This window comes from Chinchilla lanigera, unplaced genomic scaffold (genome assembly GCF_000276665.1).
Source record: "Chinchilla lanigera isolate Chin_1 unplaced genomic scaffold, ChiLan1.0 scaffold00013, whole genome shotgun sequence".
In the NCBI taxonomy this organism is placed as follows: domain Eukaryota; kingdom Metazoa; phylum Chordata; class Mammalia; order Rodentia; family Chinchillidae; genus Chinchilla; species Chinchilla lanigera.
Window position 1 is genome coordinate 13,709,167 of NW_004955414.1, and position 19,207 is coordinate 13,728,373.

The 19,207-nt window shown below is 40.9% G+C and overlaps 1 protein-coding gene across 1 annotated transcript in view; it reads left to right on the forward strand.

The window, feature by feature from the left end:
* Window positions 1–19,207, forward strand: part of Gab2 (GRB2-associated binding protein 2) — a 113,689-nt gene that overhangs the window by 68,454 nt on the left and 26,028 nt on the right. Inside the window, exon 3 of the mRNA XM_013512021.1 lies at window positions 15,824–16,064. Coding sequence (XP_013367475.1) covers window positions 15,824–16,064 — 241 coding nt within the window. The remainder of the gene's footprint in view (window positions 1–15,823; window positions 16,065–19,207) is intronic.

Here is a 19,207-nt window from a genome sequence, read left to right on the forward strand (position 1 = left end):
CAGCGTTACCACATTAGTAGAAACCCAATAAATAGAAGCTGCCAATAAATACCCACGCAAGTAATTTATTTGAATTAGTTACACTACCATGTTTAGCTATAACTTTGTAAATATTTGCACAAAATTTGTTTTTGAAACTTCTAACATATTTCCAAATATCATTGTTTTGAGAAAGTTACCATTTGGGGTGAGAGGGCAAAAAAGAAGCATCAAAAATATTCTAACCTTGTTCACAGGAATTAGAGACTGAGATACGTGAAATTCTATATGTAGAAACAGTGGTATAAAGTACAATGAAAAACAAAAAACAATAAGTCAAAAAGGGATGATGTACTAACTAGGCTGAAGAGATAGGGTTATGCTAATGACCTAGATTTTATTTTTATGCATCTATCATTTCTTTACTGTTTGCTTTTAGTCACTCCCTTCTTGACTGCTCTCTGCATAAGGTCAGTGAACAAAATTCTTCATGGCTGGTGAATCATATTAGCCAAAACTCCCAGCCAAGACAGAAGGCAATAGGTTTTGTAGTATGAGAAACTTGTAGAACATGAGATCTTGAAAGGTCCTTGGAGAGTGTTTAGTGCCAGACTCCTTAAATGACAGTGTATCTAGAGGTCAAGAGAGGGAACTAATATTTTCAAAATCATACAGTGAATTGGCAAGACAAGATTAAAAGCCCAGGTTTTGTGACTTGCGGTCAGTGTTCCAAATGATGTTGTAGTAACACTGCCTTGTACTTGTGTAAGAAGGCTGCATGATGAGGAGAGCATTCATAGAAACACACAGCATAAAAGGCCAATTTAATGCATGAGGTCTTAGAATCAGGAGCCCACAGACAACACTGACAGTTTCAGTCCTAACATGGTCTTCAGTAAATTAGTTTACCTCTCTGCCACAAGATCTGAGTCAGTAAAATAAAAACACAATATTGTTCACAAGAGCATTATAAAGATTAAATAAGATCCATTTAAAGCATTAGCATAGTGTTTAGTACATGGCAAGTATATATTAAGTATCTGTTGAGCGTATTAGTAGATTTTTACTGCCTTCTTTGGTCTCCACAATGACAGGCCTTGGATTGATTGATTTGTGAGACATGGTCTCACTGTGTTGTCCAGGCTGCTCTTTAATTCCTGGGCTCAAGCAATCCTCTCGCCTCAGCCTTCTGAGAAGCTAGGACTACAAGCATAGCCTAACAACCTCAGTTTATACAACCCTTTGAATAGATGTACTCTTCAAAACTAAGATAGCCTAAGCAAACCCTATCTCTGTTTTGCCAAAATTAAAAAACCTTTTTTACTGTTGTGATTAATATGTTAACCAATTAAACTTTGCTGACTTTCTTAATTTGATCACATTATACTTAAGTTATTGGGGTGCTCAAAAACAAAGGTATCTTCTTCTTTCCTCCCTGCTTCCCTTTCTTCCTTCCTTTCATTGAAGATGGAACTCAGGGCCTCCACATGTTAGGCTGCTACTCCATGATTGAGCCACATCCCCACCTCAAGGTGTCTCTTTCAATGCATTACTTCTACTGATAAAAGCTAGTTATAGCATAGCAGACAGTGTTCTAAGCAGCTTGACAGATCTTAAACCATTGAAAGTATTCCCAATTTTACAAATAAGGAAACAGGCAAGGATGTTAAGTAATTTCCCCTAGTTTGCACAGCTAGTGAGTACAGGAGCTATAATTCAGACTCAGACAGTTTGGCCCCAGAATCTATGTTCTTAACTATTAAATTGTACCTTGTAATTCTAGGTATAGGTCCTTGCCTCAAACTGTCCTGGTGCCTATATGGGGGCTTCAGCATGTGGACCAGAGACCTGGAAAAGACCCATTGCCATCTCTGCTCTTTTGTGGTGGTGTCTCTAAGCCTTACCAGCATTTCTGCTTTCCCTGCATTTCTCTAGGAGGGCAGAACAGAGTTCTTTTTTTTTTTTTTTAATTATGCAAGGGGATTTATTAGGCTGTTACAGAGTTCTGATTGTTGTTAATTTCGTACAAAGCCAGTTTTTGCCACTGACCTAAACCATAACTTCAGTTCACTCTAAATCTAGGGCAGATATTTTCAGGCCCACTAGAGCCCACATACAGTAATCATAAGCAGAGCTGAGAGACTGCTCGGGGACATGGCCATTGGTGGATATACTTGGGTGGAGGGCATGCGGCAATTATTTGTTCATCAGGCACTGCTTTTGGACACTAGGTGTGTCATTTTGGGTTCTCTGAGAAGAGTTCATGCATGTACTGGATGAAGGGAGCCAGAGAAAGCAGGGAGCACTTTCAGAGCAGAGTGTGGGTCTGACACCTGTAGAGAAGACAAGACAGGGAGGAGGATTAGGCCAGCAAAGTGCTAAAACAGGCATGGCCAGGTCAGTTAGTGCAAGTTCCCCAGCTGAAGTCGTCTGTTAAACAAGTCCCTTGTCTCACAGGCACAGGCCTAGGTTAGAGCAACTCACAAGAAGTACAGCCTCCTTATGAACACAGGGGAGTGGAGGAGAGGCAGTTGAGGGGAGGCAGAGCACTGGCAACTAGGACTGTCAGTTATGCTGCCCACCTAGGAGACCTGAGGGGTGTTTTTTTATGACCATCACACTCTGAGGCATTAATGGGGAACAAGACATGTGGTGCTCAGACTCTTAAAGGAGCTTACAGTCAAGAAGAAAGAGACAGATAAAAAAAAAATGTTTGAATGATAGCAGTAAGTACCTTGATGAAAATAAGTCTTGGTAATGTGATAAGGAGTAGCTAGAAAGCTATTTGGGTCAGGTGGGCAGGAGAGGAGAGGCCTCTTTATTAGTCCTGAATATAGTTATTACTTTTACTGGAGACTTGTGTAGCCCTTTGTAATTTATAAAGCACATGCTTCTCATCTGCCTGCTAACCCTCATATGGGACTGCATAATGGAATGAGCCCTCACCTTGGTGTGAGAAAGATACAGGTTTGTGCCCTGGCTGAGTGCCTCCTAGTAGCTTAATATCACTTAGTAGTATCACTTCTCAGTCTCTGTGTATGTTAAATAGCTTGTAGATTACTGCCCTGCCAACTTTTTAAGGTTGAAAATGTCAAAGTTGTAGACAACAACCTACAGTTGGGAAATAATTTTTAATTCCCTTTATAGTAGCACCAAAAAACAAAATGCCTAGGAATCAATAAGAAAAATATTAGATATCTATCCAGAAAATTACAGAACAGTACTGTAAGGAATTAGATAAGACCCAGTACATGGAGAGTTATCCCATGTTGAGTAGAAGGTTAAATATTTTTAATATTATCACTTCTCCCCAAATTGATCTATAGATTCAGTATAATCCCAACAGGCTATTTTTTGTATTAATTGGCATCAAAGCAAATGAGAAAAGCCTGTGCACACACATGAAAACATTATTTTATTGGGGCTGGGGATTTAGCTCAGCGGCACAGCGCCTGCCTGTCAAGTGCAAGGTCGTGAGTTCGGTTCCTGGTACCGGAAAAAAAACAAGAAAAAAAAAAAAAAGAAAACATTATTTTATCAAAAGAACATGTCAATAGTAACTGAGACCTCTTTCAGGCATAACACTGGACTTTCTAGAGAGCTTCATAAAACCATGCTGCCTGTGCCCAAGATGCTATAATGAACATGAACATGATTTTTATAAAAGTACTAGTGGGCTCTCTAAAATGACTTTTCTTGACATTCCTCCTCTCACTTCAGTGCATAAATTTGGCAATCACTGCTTTTGGTTTCAGTTGACTTGTGTTCCATTTGTGGTGAATTTAAATTAGATGCTGGTATTTTGAAAGAGGGCATGATTATATAAAACAGAATGAGAACTTCTAGTCAAGGGGCGGCAAATGTATGACTAATGGAGCTCAGTTTGTCAACTGCTGTTCTAGTCTGATAACATGCCTTGGCATCTCTACTCAGTACATACAGTTTTAGCATGTTGACCCTCCCAGTGGTATTATAAAAGCACCACTTTTGGGCCCTTGTGAAAAACATACCTAGAGATGCTGAGGCATCAATAGGCAAGACTGGAAGATGAGTAAAGAAGGGAGACATGTGAAGCCATGAGAATGTTGTAGCTCCAGAACTGAATGCAGTAGCTCAAAGAGCTAAGAGATGTGTGTTGGATTCTACTGGTTTCTCTGTCCCTGCGGTCCTCTGCTTACCTCAAAGGCCAGTTGACCACATCTGCACCCTCTGGTGCTGACCAAACCCTGCTGTGGCCAAACTCTGCAGGTTTGTATACTCAGAGTTCAAGGTCTTCTCTGGAGCTCCCTGGGTTCCTCTCACAATGGGGTACTGAGGGAGAGCTACCATTTATGGAGCACTGGTGTGCACTAGGTTTCAGAGACTAAACTGAGATTCACGCTCCAAAGCCCATGTTTCCTTCCCACACTGCCTTTCCTGAAGCTGAAGTTCCCCTTCTGATAGTGCTGCAGATTTCTTAGTTTCCCAGGCAAAGCTGGAGCTCTTAGAATCCCAGCCTCACCATTTAGACTGATCTGTTTAAAGTATTGTTCTTGTGATTATTCCACTGCCAATGATTCTTGATAACCTCCTATGATTATGACTGACGCTTGTGTTTTACATCAATTGGTAGTCGTCTCTTAGAGTTTCTATGAAAGAAGGAGAGAAAAGATTCTCTCATAAAGTTAGGCTTAAAAATAAAGTGCACACTGGTGCAACCACTGTGGAAATCAGTGTGGAGATTCTTCAAAGAGCTAGGATTAGGGGTCCCATTCGACCCAGCTATTTCCTATGTAGGTATCTTCCCAGAAGAATTAAAAATACAGTGATATATTTTTGATATTTTTGTGGAACGATCATAAGGATCAGAGGCACTGGTGAAATACTAACTTATAGTACTCACTGGATACTAGATAGATTGATTCCCAGTGGATGTCCAGAGTTTTGGGGGAAAGGTAGAAGTGCTGCCCTGTAAATTTGCTCTTTGTAAATACAGTGTAAATTCATACAGCAAGGACAAGATCTACCATTTCGGACTAGCCTATAGCTGCTAGCATAGTACTTAAAATAAATGCTGATGACCCTAAGAAAATGACAAGAATACTTCATTCCAAATGAGAAAGATCACTGGTCCTGGTAGAACATGTCTATAATCCCAGCACTTGGGAAGCTCAGGCAGGAGGATCACTGTGAGATCGAGGCCAGCCTGAGCTATAAAGTGAGTTCAAGGCCTGCGTGAACTGCATAGCAAAACCCTATCTCAAAAAGACAAAAAATGAGGGTCATCTAGCTAATGCAGGGCCCACACAAGGGAGAATCAGAAAGGTTCACCACATCTGAGGTATTTGGTAGATGTATCAGGTAAGGTGAGAACAAAGCTTGTAACTTGATCTCTCTGAAATGAACAGGACAGTGCATGGCTAAATACAGATTTGCTGTCCAAAACTATAGAAACACAAGCCAGAAAACCTAAGTGAGAACAATTCCTTGTACCTTAAAGAAGAGTTTATATTCAGATCCTGGAGCTAATCATTCTTCTGACCCAGAGAGGAAAGATTCTGATTTACTGCCATAGTATGTTTATTGAATACCTTCTAGTTCAAATCCCAGTGTTTACAAGGCACAAAACATTGTACTTAACACTGCTGGAGAAACAGGGATGATCTAGACCCTCGCCTCTTAACAGCTCATGGTCTCATTTTATATGACAGATTTGTGAATTCCCAACTACAATAAAGTGGCAAAATTAAATAATGTAAAAGGTATAGAAGAAGGCATGATTAACTCTAACTAGAGGACAAAGTATTTGCATTGCTAAAGTGAGATGCTCCAGGGCCAAGAAAGTTCTGTGAGTGTTTGCCACTAGGGACTATGCCTTGGCACTGAGTTACAGCCACTCATTCCTTTTCCTCTGTGCCCTTCACAGAATCAATTTCTGCTAACAGATACCACGAGATCATATGCACCAAGGTCAGGATGTTCTCTTTAGTCCTCCCAAGCTCTGAGAGGTTCCTTCTCAGACTTCCTTGGAATGAGTAGGGAGTCATAGTTGCACAAAGGTCTCATGGGATCTCATGTGACTGCTGCCTCTTTCTTCTTCCTGTTTCATAGTTGTTTTGTTTTATAAACACTAGGGAACTTATGTTTTTGAACTTGGAAAATGATTTATGGTAGCCTTTAATAGTTTGATCCAGCATATGTTTACTTACCATGCAAACATGAATAACGTCAGAAACTCATAATAAAATAACTATTCAGTCAGCCAGTGTCCCGGCGACCAGATCTCATGACTTTGTTCAAACGCACACACACATATTATAGAAAATACATCCTCATTCACAACACAATTTTCTTTTGGTACAGAGAACCAAGCCCTAGATTAAGAGATGGGAATCCTGATTCCAGGGTTCTCTGACACATTGTGCAACCTTGGTTGGATGAGCAATCTCATTTCTCTGGGTCACAGTTTCTCCAGCTGTAGTTGAGAGATAAAGGTGGAGGGGAAATAGCAGTGACAGACAAGGAATCGGACTCCAAGGACCCTTTTAATTGTCACTTTGTGCAGGTTACTGTGCCGAATGGAGCCATGTTGTGCTTGTCCTAAAAGTTATAATTACTCCTCTAATTATGGCATGTAGAAGATTTTGAGGATTATTCCTTCTTTAAAAAATGTCAAGCTTGTGAGTCTTGCCCTTGAGACCTGTCATGTGCTCTCATTTCTCTATATCAAGCTAGCTGACCCTTGCATTTAGAGGGAGTACTCACCCCTTAGGACCCTATACTATTCTATTTTCAAAGTTCTTTCATCAGTCACCTTCTCCCCACTAGAACCCTTAGAATTTTACCATGGTTCCTTTTCTGGAACAAACAAATTATGAGACAAATGGTAAGCCTACAACCATTTGTTGAATTCCTATTGAGTTGCAGCCTTTATTGAGTTGATATTTACTTAAATTTCATCACACCAAATCCTTAAAAAAAAAAAACCTTTAGGCATTCTTTTTGACATTTGACAATGTGGGAAATGAGATATATGAAGAGATTAAAAGTTTTTCCTGGCCAGGTGTGGTGGTGCACACCTGTAATTCCAGCATTTGGGAGGCTAAGGCCAGGAGTTCAAGGCCAGCCTGAACTGCATAGAGAGTTGTCTGTTTCAAAAAGCAATTAACAGGGGCTGGGGATTTAGCTCAGCAGCACAGCGCCTGCCTGGCAAGCGCAACGTCGTGAGATCAATTCCTGGTACTGGAAAACAAACAAACAAACAAAAAATAACAACAAAAAGCAATAACAACAACAAAAATATTTCCCAAGGCCTTGTAGTAAAATAGTTTCAGATCTGGACTCCCATACTTCTGGGCAGTACACTTCAGGATTCCTTCTGTTACACATTGTTCCTTTGAACTTTGCAGTAGACAGATGATATGAAGAGCCAGTGAAAATATGGTTGGTTTTTAATTTATAATTTTGATGATACAAAGAAAAGTTTGGGGGCTTGTTTTTTCACTTAACTTTCAGAGGCTGCTTTGCCATTTAACTTTCAGCAGATTCTATCCTTCTACCTTTGCCCCAAACTAGTGGGTCTTAATCTAAATCTCTGTGTAAATATAATTGATCAGTCTTCGCTGCGATGAGCTTTCTGAATTTAAGTTTCTCAAAGATAACTTGATCTAATCGAAGTTCTTCCCTTTATGGAGAAAATAAGGCACAGGAAGATAAAATGGTGTGCCTCAGTTCACTCAGCCAACCAGCAGTAAACCCAGGCCTAGGCCTTCATCTTGTTTCTTGACTTTACCTCCCACAAAATTAATATTGTTCACCTCATAGCGAGCTCATTCCCCTACACAGGTGAAAAAAATTGAGAAGCACAGAAATGTACACCCGTAAACCCAGCTACTTGGGAGGCTAAGGCCAGCCTGGGCGTCTTAGTGAGACCCTGTCTCAAAATGAATCTGTGTGTGTGTGTTGTAAAAATTATTTTATCATTGGCAACAAGTTTATTTTCTTCAACAAAAAGTAATTGCTATGCTAATGAGTGTTTGCTCTTGAGTAATTAACCTAGCCACAGCCAAAGCTGGCTGGTAGATTGGCCTTGATTCAGAATTCTGCAGTTATGAACCACTTTCCATGTTTCTCTATTTTTAAAAAAATTATCAAAGTGAAATTTTTTAAAGGAACTAGGGATATAGGTCAGAAGTAGGGCATTTGCATAGCATGCACAAGGACCTGGGTTCAATCCCCAGTACCATAAAACTTATAAGCACAGTTTTTTGGGGGCCAGGCATGGTGGCACATGCCTGTAATCCCAGCACTGGGGATGCTGAGGCAGGAGGATTGTTGAAAGTTCAAGGCCAACCTGGACTACAAAGTGAGCCCAAGTGAGCCTAGTCTGAACTGCATAGTGAGACCCTGTCTCAAAAAGACAAAGAAAAAAAAAAAAAGAAAAAAAATAGTTTTTTTCAGATCTAGGCTTTACCACTTTCTAGCTGTGTATTCCAGAGTTCATTGACTTCTCTGTTCCTCTGTTTCTTCATTCAGTGTGTATGTGATGTGTGTGTGTGCACAAACATGAGAGACATACTAGGAGCTTAGTAAAGGGCAACTGTGATTATCATAGTCAACCTTATCCTTTTGGTTCTCATTAGTCCTCCATATAACTTCTATACAGGATGTAATTATAACTGAATAGTGACATTTGCCTTCTAAGCACCTACTATGGCTTGGAAAGCTTATACTTTGTGGACAATCTCAGGGTCTTAACCAGCTCCATGTGTACTCCCAGAAGACAAGCAGAACACCACTGAGGACTGTGCTAAATGTTATGTATAAAATGATTTCTAATCTTTAGAGCAGCCCTACAAAACAAGTGAGAATCAAAGTAGTTCATTAGCATGTCCAAGCCCCAGAGCTCGCAGTTAACAGAGCCAGGCTCTGAATTCAGCCTGGGCTCCAGTAAGTTCTTTGGGCTACCACTTTATGGGTTCTGAGACCCACAGTCTTGAGGGTGGGGATTGTTTTGGGGAAGGGATAAAGATAAAAAGGCCATCGAGATAAGGGAACTAGTCATTATTTGGCCAGTCATCTTTTCCAGAAACTCCCGCCAGCCTCCCCTTTCCTGCCCTGTTATCGCCAGCCAGTGGATGGCTGGGCTGGGCTGGGCTGGCCTAGGCTGAGGTCCTCTGCTGAAATCCTTCAGTTCTTTCCTGTTCTAGAGCTTTGCAAGAAGGTAGGAGGAGTGTTTGTATGTTGGGCAGGCTTCCCATGGGTGATTGTAGAAAGGAAGGGGAGTGATTTTGTAGGGACCCGAAAAGAGGCCTAGAAGAAAAGGAAAAAAATAAAACCTTGCTTAAAAGAAAACAAATTGACTCAAGCATTTGTGGGCATTATCTTTAGTCTAGACATAGAGATAGAAGCCCAAGCCAGGAGTCTGGACGCCTCCATTTTCTTTTTGCTGTATAACTGACCCTAATGACCCACAATACGTCATTATGACAGTCTTACTGTCTAGTACCAACAACAGCTTAAGCACACTTCATTTAATGTTATCCTTTATTTGTACCACTTTTTCCTTCCCTTGAAGGGTAATAAAAACAAATTCTGTTAACATTTTATGCATGTACACAGGTTTATTTTTATATCCTATCACACTTAACTCTTAAAACAGTCTTCTGAGACAGGCAGGCCCAACATTACCCTCCTAGGTTGATACATGTGAACTGCACTTCAGAGAGACCTATGTATGATTTCACAGCTAGCCAGTGGAAGAACTGGACCTGGGGCCCAGTGTCCTGGCTTCCGTCATGTGCATGAGGTTCATTCACTGGGCGGTAGAATTTCATTCTACTTGAGCTTTTTGCCTCCAAATTATATGTTTGTTCTGTTTTCTTTTACTGAAATCTATAGTGCCCTGCTATGATTGTGGGGTGAAAACCTACAGAGTGAAGTTGAAAAGGCGTGACCAGGAAGTTCAGGAGGTAGGAGCGAGAGACTCCTCCACTGTGGAGCACAGTGTTATAAGGACTTTGTGTTGGCGAATGCAGTGTTCACTTCAGAAATGACATGAAAAATAAAGGTCAAATGTACCTTAATAGACTACTTGCTGTTATTCTTCTGCGTATGCTTAATACTTCAGTGTTTGCAAAGGGTTGTGTGTCTCTTAAAAACCCATTTAAAGTGTGTAGGTCAGTATTTCTCAGTATATCCACACAGCCGCAGAAGCATTACCTCAGTCTAATTTCAGAACATTCTTATCATCCCAAAAGCAAGCCCCATATGAATTGGCAGTTACTTCCTGTTCCTTCACCCTTATCCCATGCATAAACAACCACTGGTGCACTTTGTGTCTCCATATTTAGCACTTACAGATGTTTTATATAGTGGAATCTGGCTTATTTTCACTTAGCATAATGTTTTCAACATTAATATATGTTATAAGGTATCAATGCTGTATACTTTGGATTTTTGGTTTTTTGTTTGTTTTTCTTTTATAGGAGGTTTTGTATCAGGAATCGAACTCAGAACCTTGTACTTGCCAGGCAGGCACTTGTGCCATTGAATCTATATCCCTGGCCAATGCTTTGTTTTTTTTAGTGCTGAATAATATTCCATTGGATAATACTCCACATTTTATTGATTAATAAGTTAATAGGCATTTGTATTGTTTCCAGTTTTTTGGCTATTATGGATAATGCTGTAACACTCATTTATAAGGTTTGTTTGTGTGTGGGACCTACGTTGACATTTTTTGTGTTTTGTTTTTTCCCCTAAAAGTCTCTTGCCTTCTACAGGGAGACACCCTGTAGACAGTGTTATTCTTTATGGGAACACAGTCAGTCCCCATCACCCTTATGTTGACATTTCTATATATACTGACAGGTGGAACCAGTGTGTCATATGGTGACTAACATTTTGAGGAAATGTCAGAGTGTGAGTATATGTTCACAGCTTCACCAAGATATATTTCACCTACCATAAAACATGTAAAACATACAGTTCGGTGTTTTCTAGTATCCATGGGGTTGTGTGACCATTACCACGATCTTATTTTAGAATTTGTCATTACTCAACAACAAAGTCCCATACTGATTGGCAGTGGCTTTCTATTCCTGCTCCCCTTGCTCACTCCCAGGTAGTCACTACATTGTGGACCACCTATGCCAGACATTTTATATAAATTAAATCACACAACTCATGGTCTTCTATGACTAGCACACTATTTTGGAGGCTCATCAAAATAGTACATCAGTGTTTCATTCATTTATATGGATGAATAATAGTCCACTTTATGGATATATCACATTTTGTGTAGCCATTCATCAGTTGATAGGCTTTTGGGATATTTCTACCTTTCAGTTGTCATGAATGGTGATGTTATAGACATTCATGTACCAGTTTTTTGGGGAGATGGGAATGTTTTAAATCAGTCCTCTTAGCAATGCTCTATGATAACAGGACAGTTGGTGATAGTTCCTTTTTTGCAGATAAGGCAACTGAGGCTACAAATAGCAAACTAAAGACAGTTCCACAGAGTCAGATCTCCCAGTTGCTATTTTTTTTTTTTTCTACTACATAACACTGTGGAGCTTTTGTTCTGTGAAATGTTTGGAAATATTTCTGAAAACTTTTATTATAGGATGTGACAGGCAGTGATGGTAGAGCTTTAAATCAGCCCTGTCCAGAATGTGGATGTAAAACACATTCTACTTAGCAAAGGCAATTACCATCTGAAGGGAACAGCTCTCAGTGAGCCAAATAGAACAGCTCAGAGAACAGCTCAGAGCCCAACTGGCTGAAGTTCCTGCCTCCAGCTGATGGGGAAAATGGAGGTCGCGCCTCCTCCGCGATTTGGGAGAGCTCGATGAGAATCAGACACAGGCTGCTTACCAGGACAAGGGGCATAGGGTAGCAGGGGTGCTACTGTCTACAGAGTCTAAAATGGGAGCACCTTATTCCAGAAAAATGTTCTCTGAATTCAATTTTATAATTATTTTTCCTGGAATAAGCAAGAAGACCTTGTATGGAGTTTGGAGTTTTATGGCAGTGTACTGGATTTTTAGGACTGCCATAACAAGTTATCACAAACTGGGTAGATTAAAACAACAAAAATAAATTATCTGACAGTTCTGGAGACTATTTGTCCAAAATTAAAGTGTTTGCACTGTTGATTCCTTCTGGGTGCTCTAAGGGAGAATCTGCGCTTCTCTCTTAGTTTCCGGTGGATGCCAACAATCCTTGGCATTCTCTGGCTTGTAGACTCTGATCTCTTCCTCTGTCATCATGTGGCATTTCCCCCTTGTCTCCTATCTGTTTGTTTTATTTTATAGGGACACCAGTTATTGGACTAGGCCTCCCCCAGTCCAGTATGACTTTTTCTTACCTAATTATTTCCACAAAGACCTGTTTTCAAGTAAGGTCATATTCTAAGGCCCAGGCAAACATGAGTTTTGGGAAGATACTGTTACACCCAGTACAGGCACTAAATTCCTGCAGAGATCTTTTAAAACTGTAAACAGAAGTGGGATTTTAGCAAAGCTTAGTGTCAAAAAGAGCTTTAACGAACTTTTCTGGAGTTACGGACCTTTACATGGAACTGACTGGTTTCATAGCAGTAGCTTTGTAGCGGTCAAATAGAAGCTATTACATGAAGGCCCAACTCATCCCTACTCTCTACTTCATCTTAATATGAAGTACAGATTGTGACCACAGGGAACATAAATATTTTAATGTTTTATTTGAATGTTTGTGCCAGGAAAAAATTCTGTTATTTAGTATATTCATTCAGTAAAGATGTATTGAGCACCTGCTATGTGGTGGGACAGTTCTAGGTACTGGGAATACAAAAGTGATTAGAGGGACCAGGGATATAATTCAGTGACACAAGCACCTGCCTGGCAAGCACAAGCTCCTGAGTTCAGTTCCCAGAACAACAACAAAAAAGCAATTAGAACATATTTTGCATACCTGTGACAAGCAAGGTTGTTTATATCCTTTACCTTGTGTTGATTTGTAAATAGGGAAACAAGACTTTTTTTTTTGGTTTTTTGAGAGACAGGGTCTCGCTACGCACTTTACACTGACCTCGAACTCACTATGTAGCCCAGGCTGGCCTCAAACTCATGCCAGTCCGCCTGCCTCAGCCTCCTGAGTGCTGGGATTATAGGCGGGCACCAGCACAGACTCTTAAGAGGTAAAGTGACTTCACACAGGTCTACCATTAAATAGACGGGGGAGGAGGGAAATGGTAGGATTTTACAACCCGAGCTCCTCAAGGCAGAGGGCTGCAGAGTTAAGGATGGGTCACTCCTCTTATGCAGACTCACAGCCGAACCATTCAGCATAGGGAGCGTGAAGGATGCACTAGATGACAAGACAGAATAAGCAGGATGTGACAGAATGCCTTTGTTATCAAATCGGGGAACTTGGGCTTTATTCTGAAGGCAGTAGGCAGTCGGTGCATGGTGCTGAGGGAATAGTGATTTATTGTGCCACATATTTTATTTGTTCAACAACTACTCATTAAGTTGTGTGACATATTGGGCTTAGTACTGGGGATAGAACCATTACAAAAGAGACAGAATCTCTGCCCTACACTGACTTTACAACCTAGTGTATGTAGTGATGAGAGAGGTCTGTGTGTTCCTCTGAAAATTCCTCTGAACTCCAAGGGAACACCAATAAAAAGCAAGTTTGGAAAAATAAAGAGGAAAATGGTTTTAAAGAAAGAGTGCTTTGTATGTCATCTTAAGGATAACAGGGAGCCATTAAGTAGGCAGTAACAGAACCATGAAATGGCCACTGAGAAACAGAGCAGGCATAGCCAATGCCCAGGATTGCGGCATGGAGAGCTGATGGGATGGTGTTATTGGTGTGCTTCACAGAGAGAGGGAACATAGGAGTGATGGCCTCTTTAGACTGTTACCCTTGACCTGCTATGGGCCATCTGAGTGGGAATGCCTGGGGCAGGGGGAGCAGCAGAGAGCCCAGGGAAGGAGATTTGAGAGTTGTCATCACGCAGGTGATAACTGAAGTTTGGGAGTAGACAGTACTGCTGGGAGAGACTCCAGGCCTAGAATGAGACTGTGAGAGGGCTGAGGAATACCCACATGGAGGGGAAGGCCAGGGATAACAGGGAATATAGCGTCTCACCAGAGACTTTTTTTTTAAACCTTCCCTGTGTCTTCTCAGGCAGCAGCTTATGTTCTTCCCCTGGCGCCACAGTTACTCTGTCCTCTAGCATAAACCCTGTCTCCGATTAGAGCATTCATCTTGCAAATCTAATGGAGTAATAAAGGCATCGATTCTTTTAACAAACGTCCAGGTCACTATGAGAGCTGTAGTGGGAGTTCATTTTGGGGTCAATACAGCTGCCAATGGAACAGTTTTTCCCCAGAGGCCCATTGGCTTTGCTTCTTTATACACTGGCAGAAGATGTCCTGCCTAGTATCAAAAAAACGACTGGAGAGTAATTAGAACTGTGGAGCATTAATGAGCTGGTGATCCTCCCTAGGGCCATGAGAAGGGCATAGCCTAAAATAGGTCAGATAACAGGAAGTAGTAGAGAACTCTGTCCTTCTGATATGATTTGAGTAAACTTAGCCACCATCACCAAAACTCTGCCTCAGCAGCTAGCAGATCACCTGAACTTACTTTAAACCTTTACTTCTTTAGAACATCCACTACTGGGATTTTTGAATATTTAATGAAGGTTTTTGCGTATTCTACTAAGAACCTCTATGTAGATTTTTACTGGGTAAGTGTTGGGACACTAGAGATAACAACATCACAGCCAAAGTTCTCAGAAACCCAAGAGTTAGGCAAGGAAGCACAGTGATCATGGTTATAATGGAAGCAGAAGCAAAACCAGAAGCAGAAGAAAAACCAAGTATAGAAAGGTTTCAGAAAAGAATGTAATGTCCTGGTAGGGTTGTAAAGTCTGCATGTGAATTCCCAGGAAAGTAGAAATAAAATTCAGGCAGAAGGAACAGCACAAGCCAAATCAAAAATCACAAAAGAGGCTGGTGTGTGCAGGGACTAATGATGCTTCCATATGCGTTGTTTATGGGTGGAGAAAAGCAGGAAATAGATCAGGCTGTGAACAGCCTTGTAAGTTATGCTAAGGAATTTGGACAAGCTTAGAGAGCCAGCCCAGTGAATAATACCTTTGGCCTGGGGTGTAACGCTCTGCGTTATTTATCTTTAACACCTCATTTCCTTTCTAACACAACAGAGGAGAGTTTAAGATAAGAATTAAGAGAGAAAAAAAAAGACCAGTGGACAGAGTGGTGGGGACTGGAGACCAGCACAGTCCTCACAGGACTTGCAAGAGCAGTCAGGAAGAGCATGGGTCAAGTCTGAAGGGACAGTTCCAAAGACCTTTTTGCTTTTATCAGTAAAGCAGTAAGGCACAGAGCAGGGCCTCAGTTCATCCTCTAGTGCCTCATTAAACAGTGTCAGCATAGCTTTGAGGGGGCTGGTGACTGCAGGAGCCACTGGTGAGGAGGAAGGCTGTGATACTCACTATTCCAGAAGCTGACCTTGCCTGGGGCCAGGTCACACTCCTAGATCTTAGGTAGCCCTACCTCCTGGGGTGGAGCAGATCCAGCCCAGGTCCTAAGAGGCAGTGTGGCCTTCAGGCTACTCCAGAAGTAGGGCACAGTTACAGAGCACCTCTCACCTGCAATCAAGGTGGCCCAGAGCTCCCAGCCCTCCTCTGTGGGAGGGCAGAGGAAGCAGGTGTGTGGGAAAGAGACAATAAATATCCCTGGATTAGCACCTCTGCTCTCAACACTTTCTCTACCTCTGACAGCCTTCTTTAGGGTCAGAATACCTTTCTTTACCTTTTCACTTGAGTTCTTTGTCCTTTTCACAGACTCCCTGAGGAACATCTCGGCCAGCCATGGCCCACGTTCTTCTCCAGCTGAGCTCAGTGGCTCTAGTCAGCACCTGCTCCGAGAACGGAAGTCCTCCGCCCCGTCACACTCCAGCCAGCCAACCCTGTTCACGTTTGAGCCCCCTGTGTCAAACCACATGCAGCCTGCCTTGTCCACCAGTGCACCTCAGGAGTATCTCTACCTGCACCAGTGCATAAGCCGGAGAACGGAAAATGCAAGGTAGGTGCTGGCCATTCCTTGGGTGAGTGACCATTCACAGGGCACAGTGTGTTCAGCCCCTGGTGTTTAATTTTAAAGACAAGAGGGTAAAATATTGTCTTTTCATGTATACAAGCATGCATGTAGCCAACCATGATTTTTGTTTATGTAATCTTCACATTTAATTGGTACCCTCTGTGTTCTTACTAAGTGGTGATGGTACCAGAGAAACCTCTCCTTGAAAAAGTATCCTATAAAAATGTTTTGTTTGATTTAGAGGTAAAAGATATTAGGGGATAGAGTTTCAGAACTGCAAAATAACAAAGTCGATTTATTTGTTGGCCTTAGGAGAGTATAGGTATAAAAAAATAAATAAGATACTGACCTTTTAGGTAACAATTTTTAAAATTTGGTTTTAATTTATATATAGGGTCTCCTGTACAGCCTACATAAAACAGATCATCATCCACAAATGATGATTCCCGAGTTTCTGCCTCTTAATCCTTATAAATTGTATAAAAAGTTTTGTCATCTGATATTTCCAATACCTGACAAAAGTTTGTCAGTGATTAAAGAAAAAAGTATAGCTATAAAGCGTAACAATGTTAAACAAATCTGTATCTCACTTTTGCTCTAGAACTGTTATGTATGGTCGCTACTATTTTAATTAATTAAAGTGTTATACTAGCCATAATCATGTGTAGTCTCATGTGGCTGCCATACTGGACAGAACAGATGTGAAGCATTTCCATCATCGCAGAGAGTTCTAGAGTGAGGACTCTCTGCTCTAGAATAATGATCCTTGTTCTTATAACTCAAGTGGTTCTCTCACAGGTGCAGAACCTGTATCTGTTTTACCTGTTACTCCCATTGTCAGGAGAAATAAGCACACAAAGCCAGTAGGCCAATATGCTTTGTCAGAGCTAGTTCCCAATTGCTACTATAACTAAGCAGGTTACAAATCATCTTCCTAAATTAAGAAATATCTAATTGAGATTATAAAAGTTAAAGCAAGTAGGAAATGGCTGTGTTAAGAAATCAGGTCTGTCAGAATATTTTCATGATATCTTTTGAAACAGCCCCCACATTGAGAGATAGCAGGTGTAGATAGTTTAACTCTGTTTAATTGTGAAGAAACTGAGACTTGCAACTAACAAATGGCAGATGTAGGATGAGAGCCCAGCACTTCCAAGTTCTTTTATCCTGCTCTGCCCTACCCTGCTCTACTGATGCTGCACTGAGTCATTCACCCATATGCCGGAGGCTCCTGACACGCAGTCTTAAGGCAGTCTTAGGCGCCTGCTTTCCTGAAGCAGAAGCATTCCTTCCATGTGAGCTTCCTCTGGCTCACCTTCCCTCAGCTTATACATGAAGACCTGAGTTCTAAAAAAGATAGATTGAGCTGACTGAGATCACTGATTGGTGGCAGCCGTGTAAATAGCACTTTATTCTCCTGAACCACAGAGCAGACAGGCAGCGTGGTGTAATGAAGAACACGTTAGTCTTTGGTGTCAGTTGTGTGGGCTCAAATCAAGATCTTCTCCTTTCTTTATGATTTTGGGCCACTTATTTAATCACCTTGACCTTCAGTTTTCTTATCTCCAGAGTGGTAATAAATGATTCAGAGGATTACTAATGATATAACATGGCACAACAGACATCATGTACCTAGTAGTGCACATGCAGTACATGTTACTAGTTGTTCTTTGTGGGTCCCCTTTCCTTCTACTACACACATGATTACCTGGGAGTGGACCAAGTAGGATCCTAAATTCCTAGTTCTCAAGACTAAATAGTTAATATTAGTACATGTGAAATATCCAGGTATCTTGTGGAAATGCTCTTTCTGTGTCAGTATGCTTAGCCTGGATCCCAAGATCGTGCGTTTGTGATAGACACCAGATGTGCCAGTGCAGCTCATCTGCAGATCACACTTTAAGTAGAAGGCATTATCTGATACTATCTACTACCACCTCCCTGCCCATGCTACAGCTATAGCATCTGAGAAATAACTTTGCAAGTGCATTTGCTTTAGTTAGCAGCTGGAAACCACCGTCTGTACATTTCTTCCATTAGAAGGCCTCTATTAGTCTTCCTGGTTGGAATTAATTTCTACTGTGAAATACCAGAGCAGGTTTTTATTATCTTTCTCACAGCCTCTAGAACATTCTACCTTCTACGTGCATTTTTATATTAATATGTTATGACTCTGAAGAGAAGACTGAGGGCACATTGTAGGTGCTTAATCAACATGAGTAGGGCTGGGGATATAGCTCAGTGTCATAAGCGCCTGCCTGGCAAGCACAAAGTCATGAGTTCAACCTCCGGCACCGCAAAAACAAAACAAAAAAACAAAACAAACAAAAAAAAAACCATGAATACATCAGTGTGGAAGGGAGATAACATAATGGAGAAAGTAGAACACACAGATAGTTGAAGAGGCAGCCTTGTTTTAGATGCTGTCCAATTTGTGTTTTTCTCCATCTTTATTTATACTTACATGTACAAGGGAGCAAGAGAATAATGATCAGTGTCTAGTGGAGATTTTTGAAGAAAATAAGTTCAATATTGTTTGTAGAATTCTAAGGTAAGGAGGATGAGAGAAAGCTTTCTTAAGTCCAGAGAGACCACATGGTTTCTGAGAATGGTAGTATTAGTAGGAGAGCAGCTTGTATCATTACTAAACCCACTGTATAAATTATAAACTCTGGACAAAATTTTTTTAAAAAAAACTGAAGATACTTATTATGGTTTATATGTAGATGTCCCGTAAGAGCCTCGTGCACTCTTCGGGGAGTCTTTTAGAAGAGGACTGGACCGAGTGGGTGTTGTGAAAGACTTAGTGTTAAGAGATGGTGCCTGGTCAAGCGAGGCAGGCCACTGGAGGTGTGGCCTGGAAATTTAAAAAATTTTCCCATCTTGCATTTATCTGTAAATATTGTGAGTTCACCTTCATTTTCTGAGAAAGCTTTTTACAGGCTATAAAATTCTAGAGTGACAGTTCTATTTTCTTTCAGCATTTGAAAGATGCCATTCTGTAATCTAATTTTCTAATTTTCCAAGTTAACCCATAGTTAAGAGAATTCTATACACAGAAACAGACCAAAATAAACCTACATCTTGGAGCTAGTCTACAAAGGTTTTTAAATGTTATTTTTTTTATT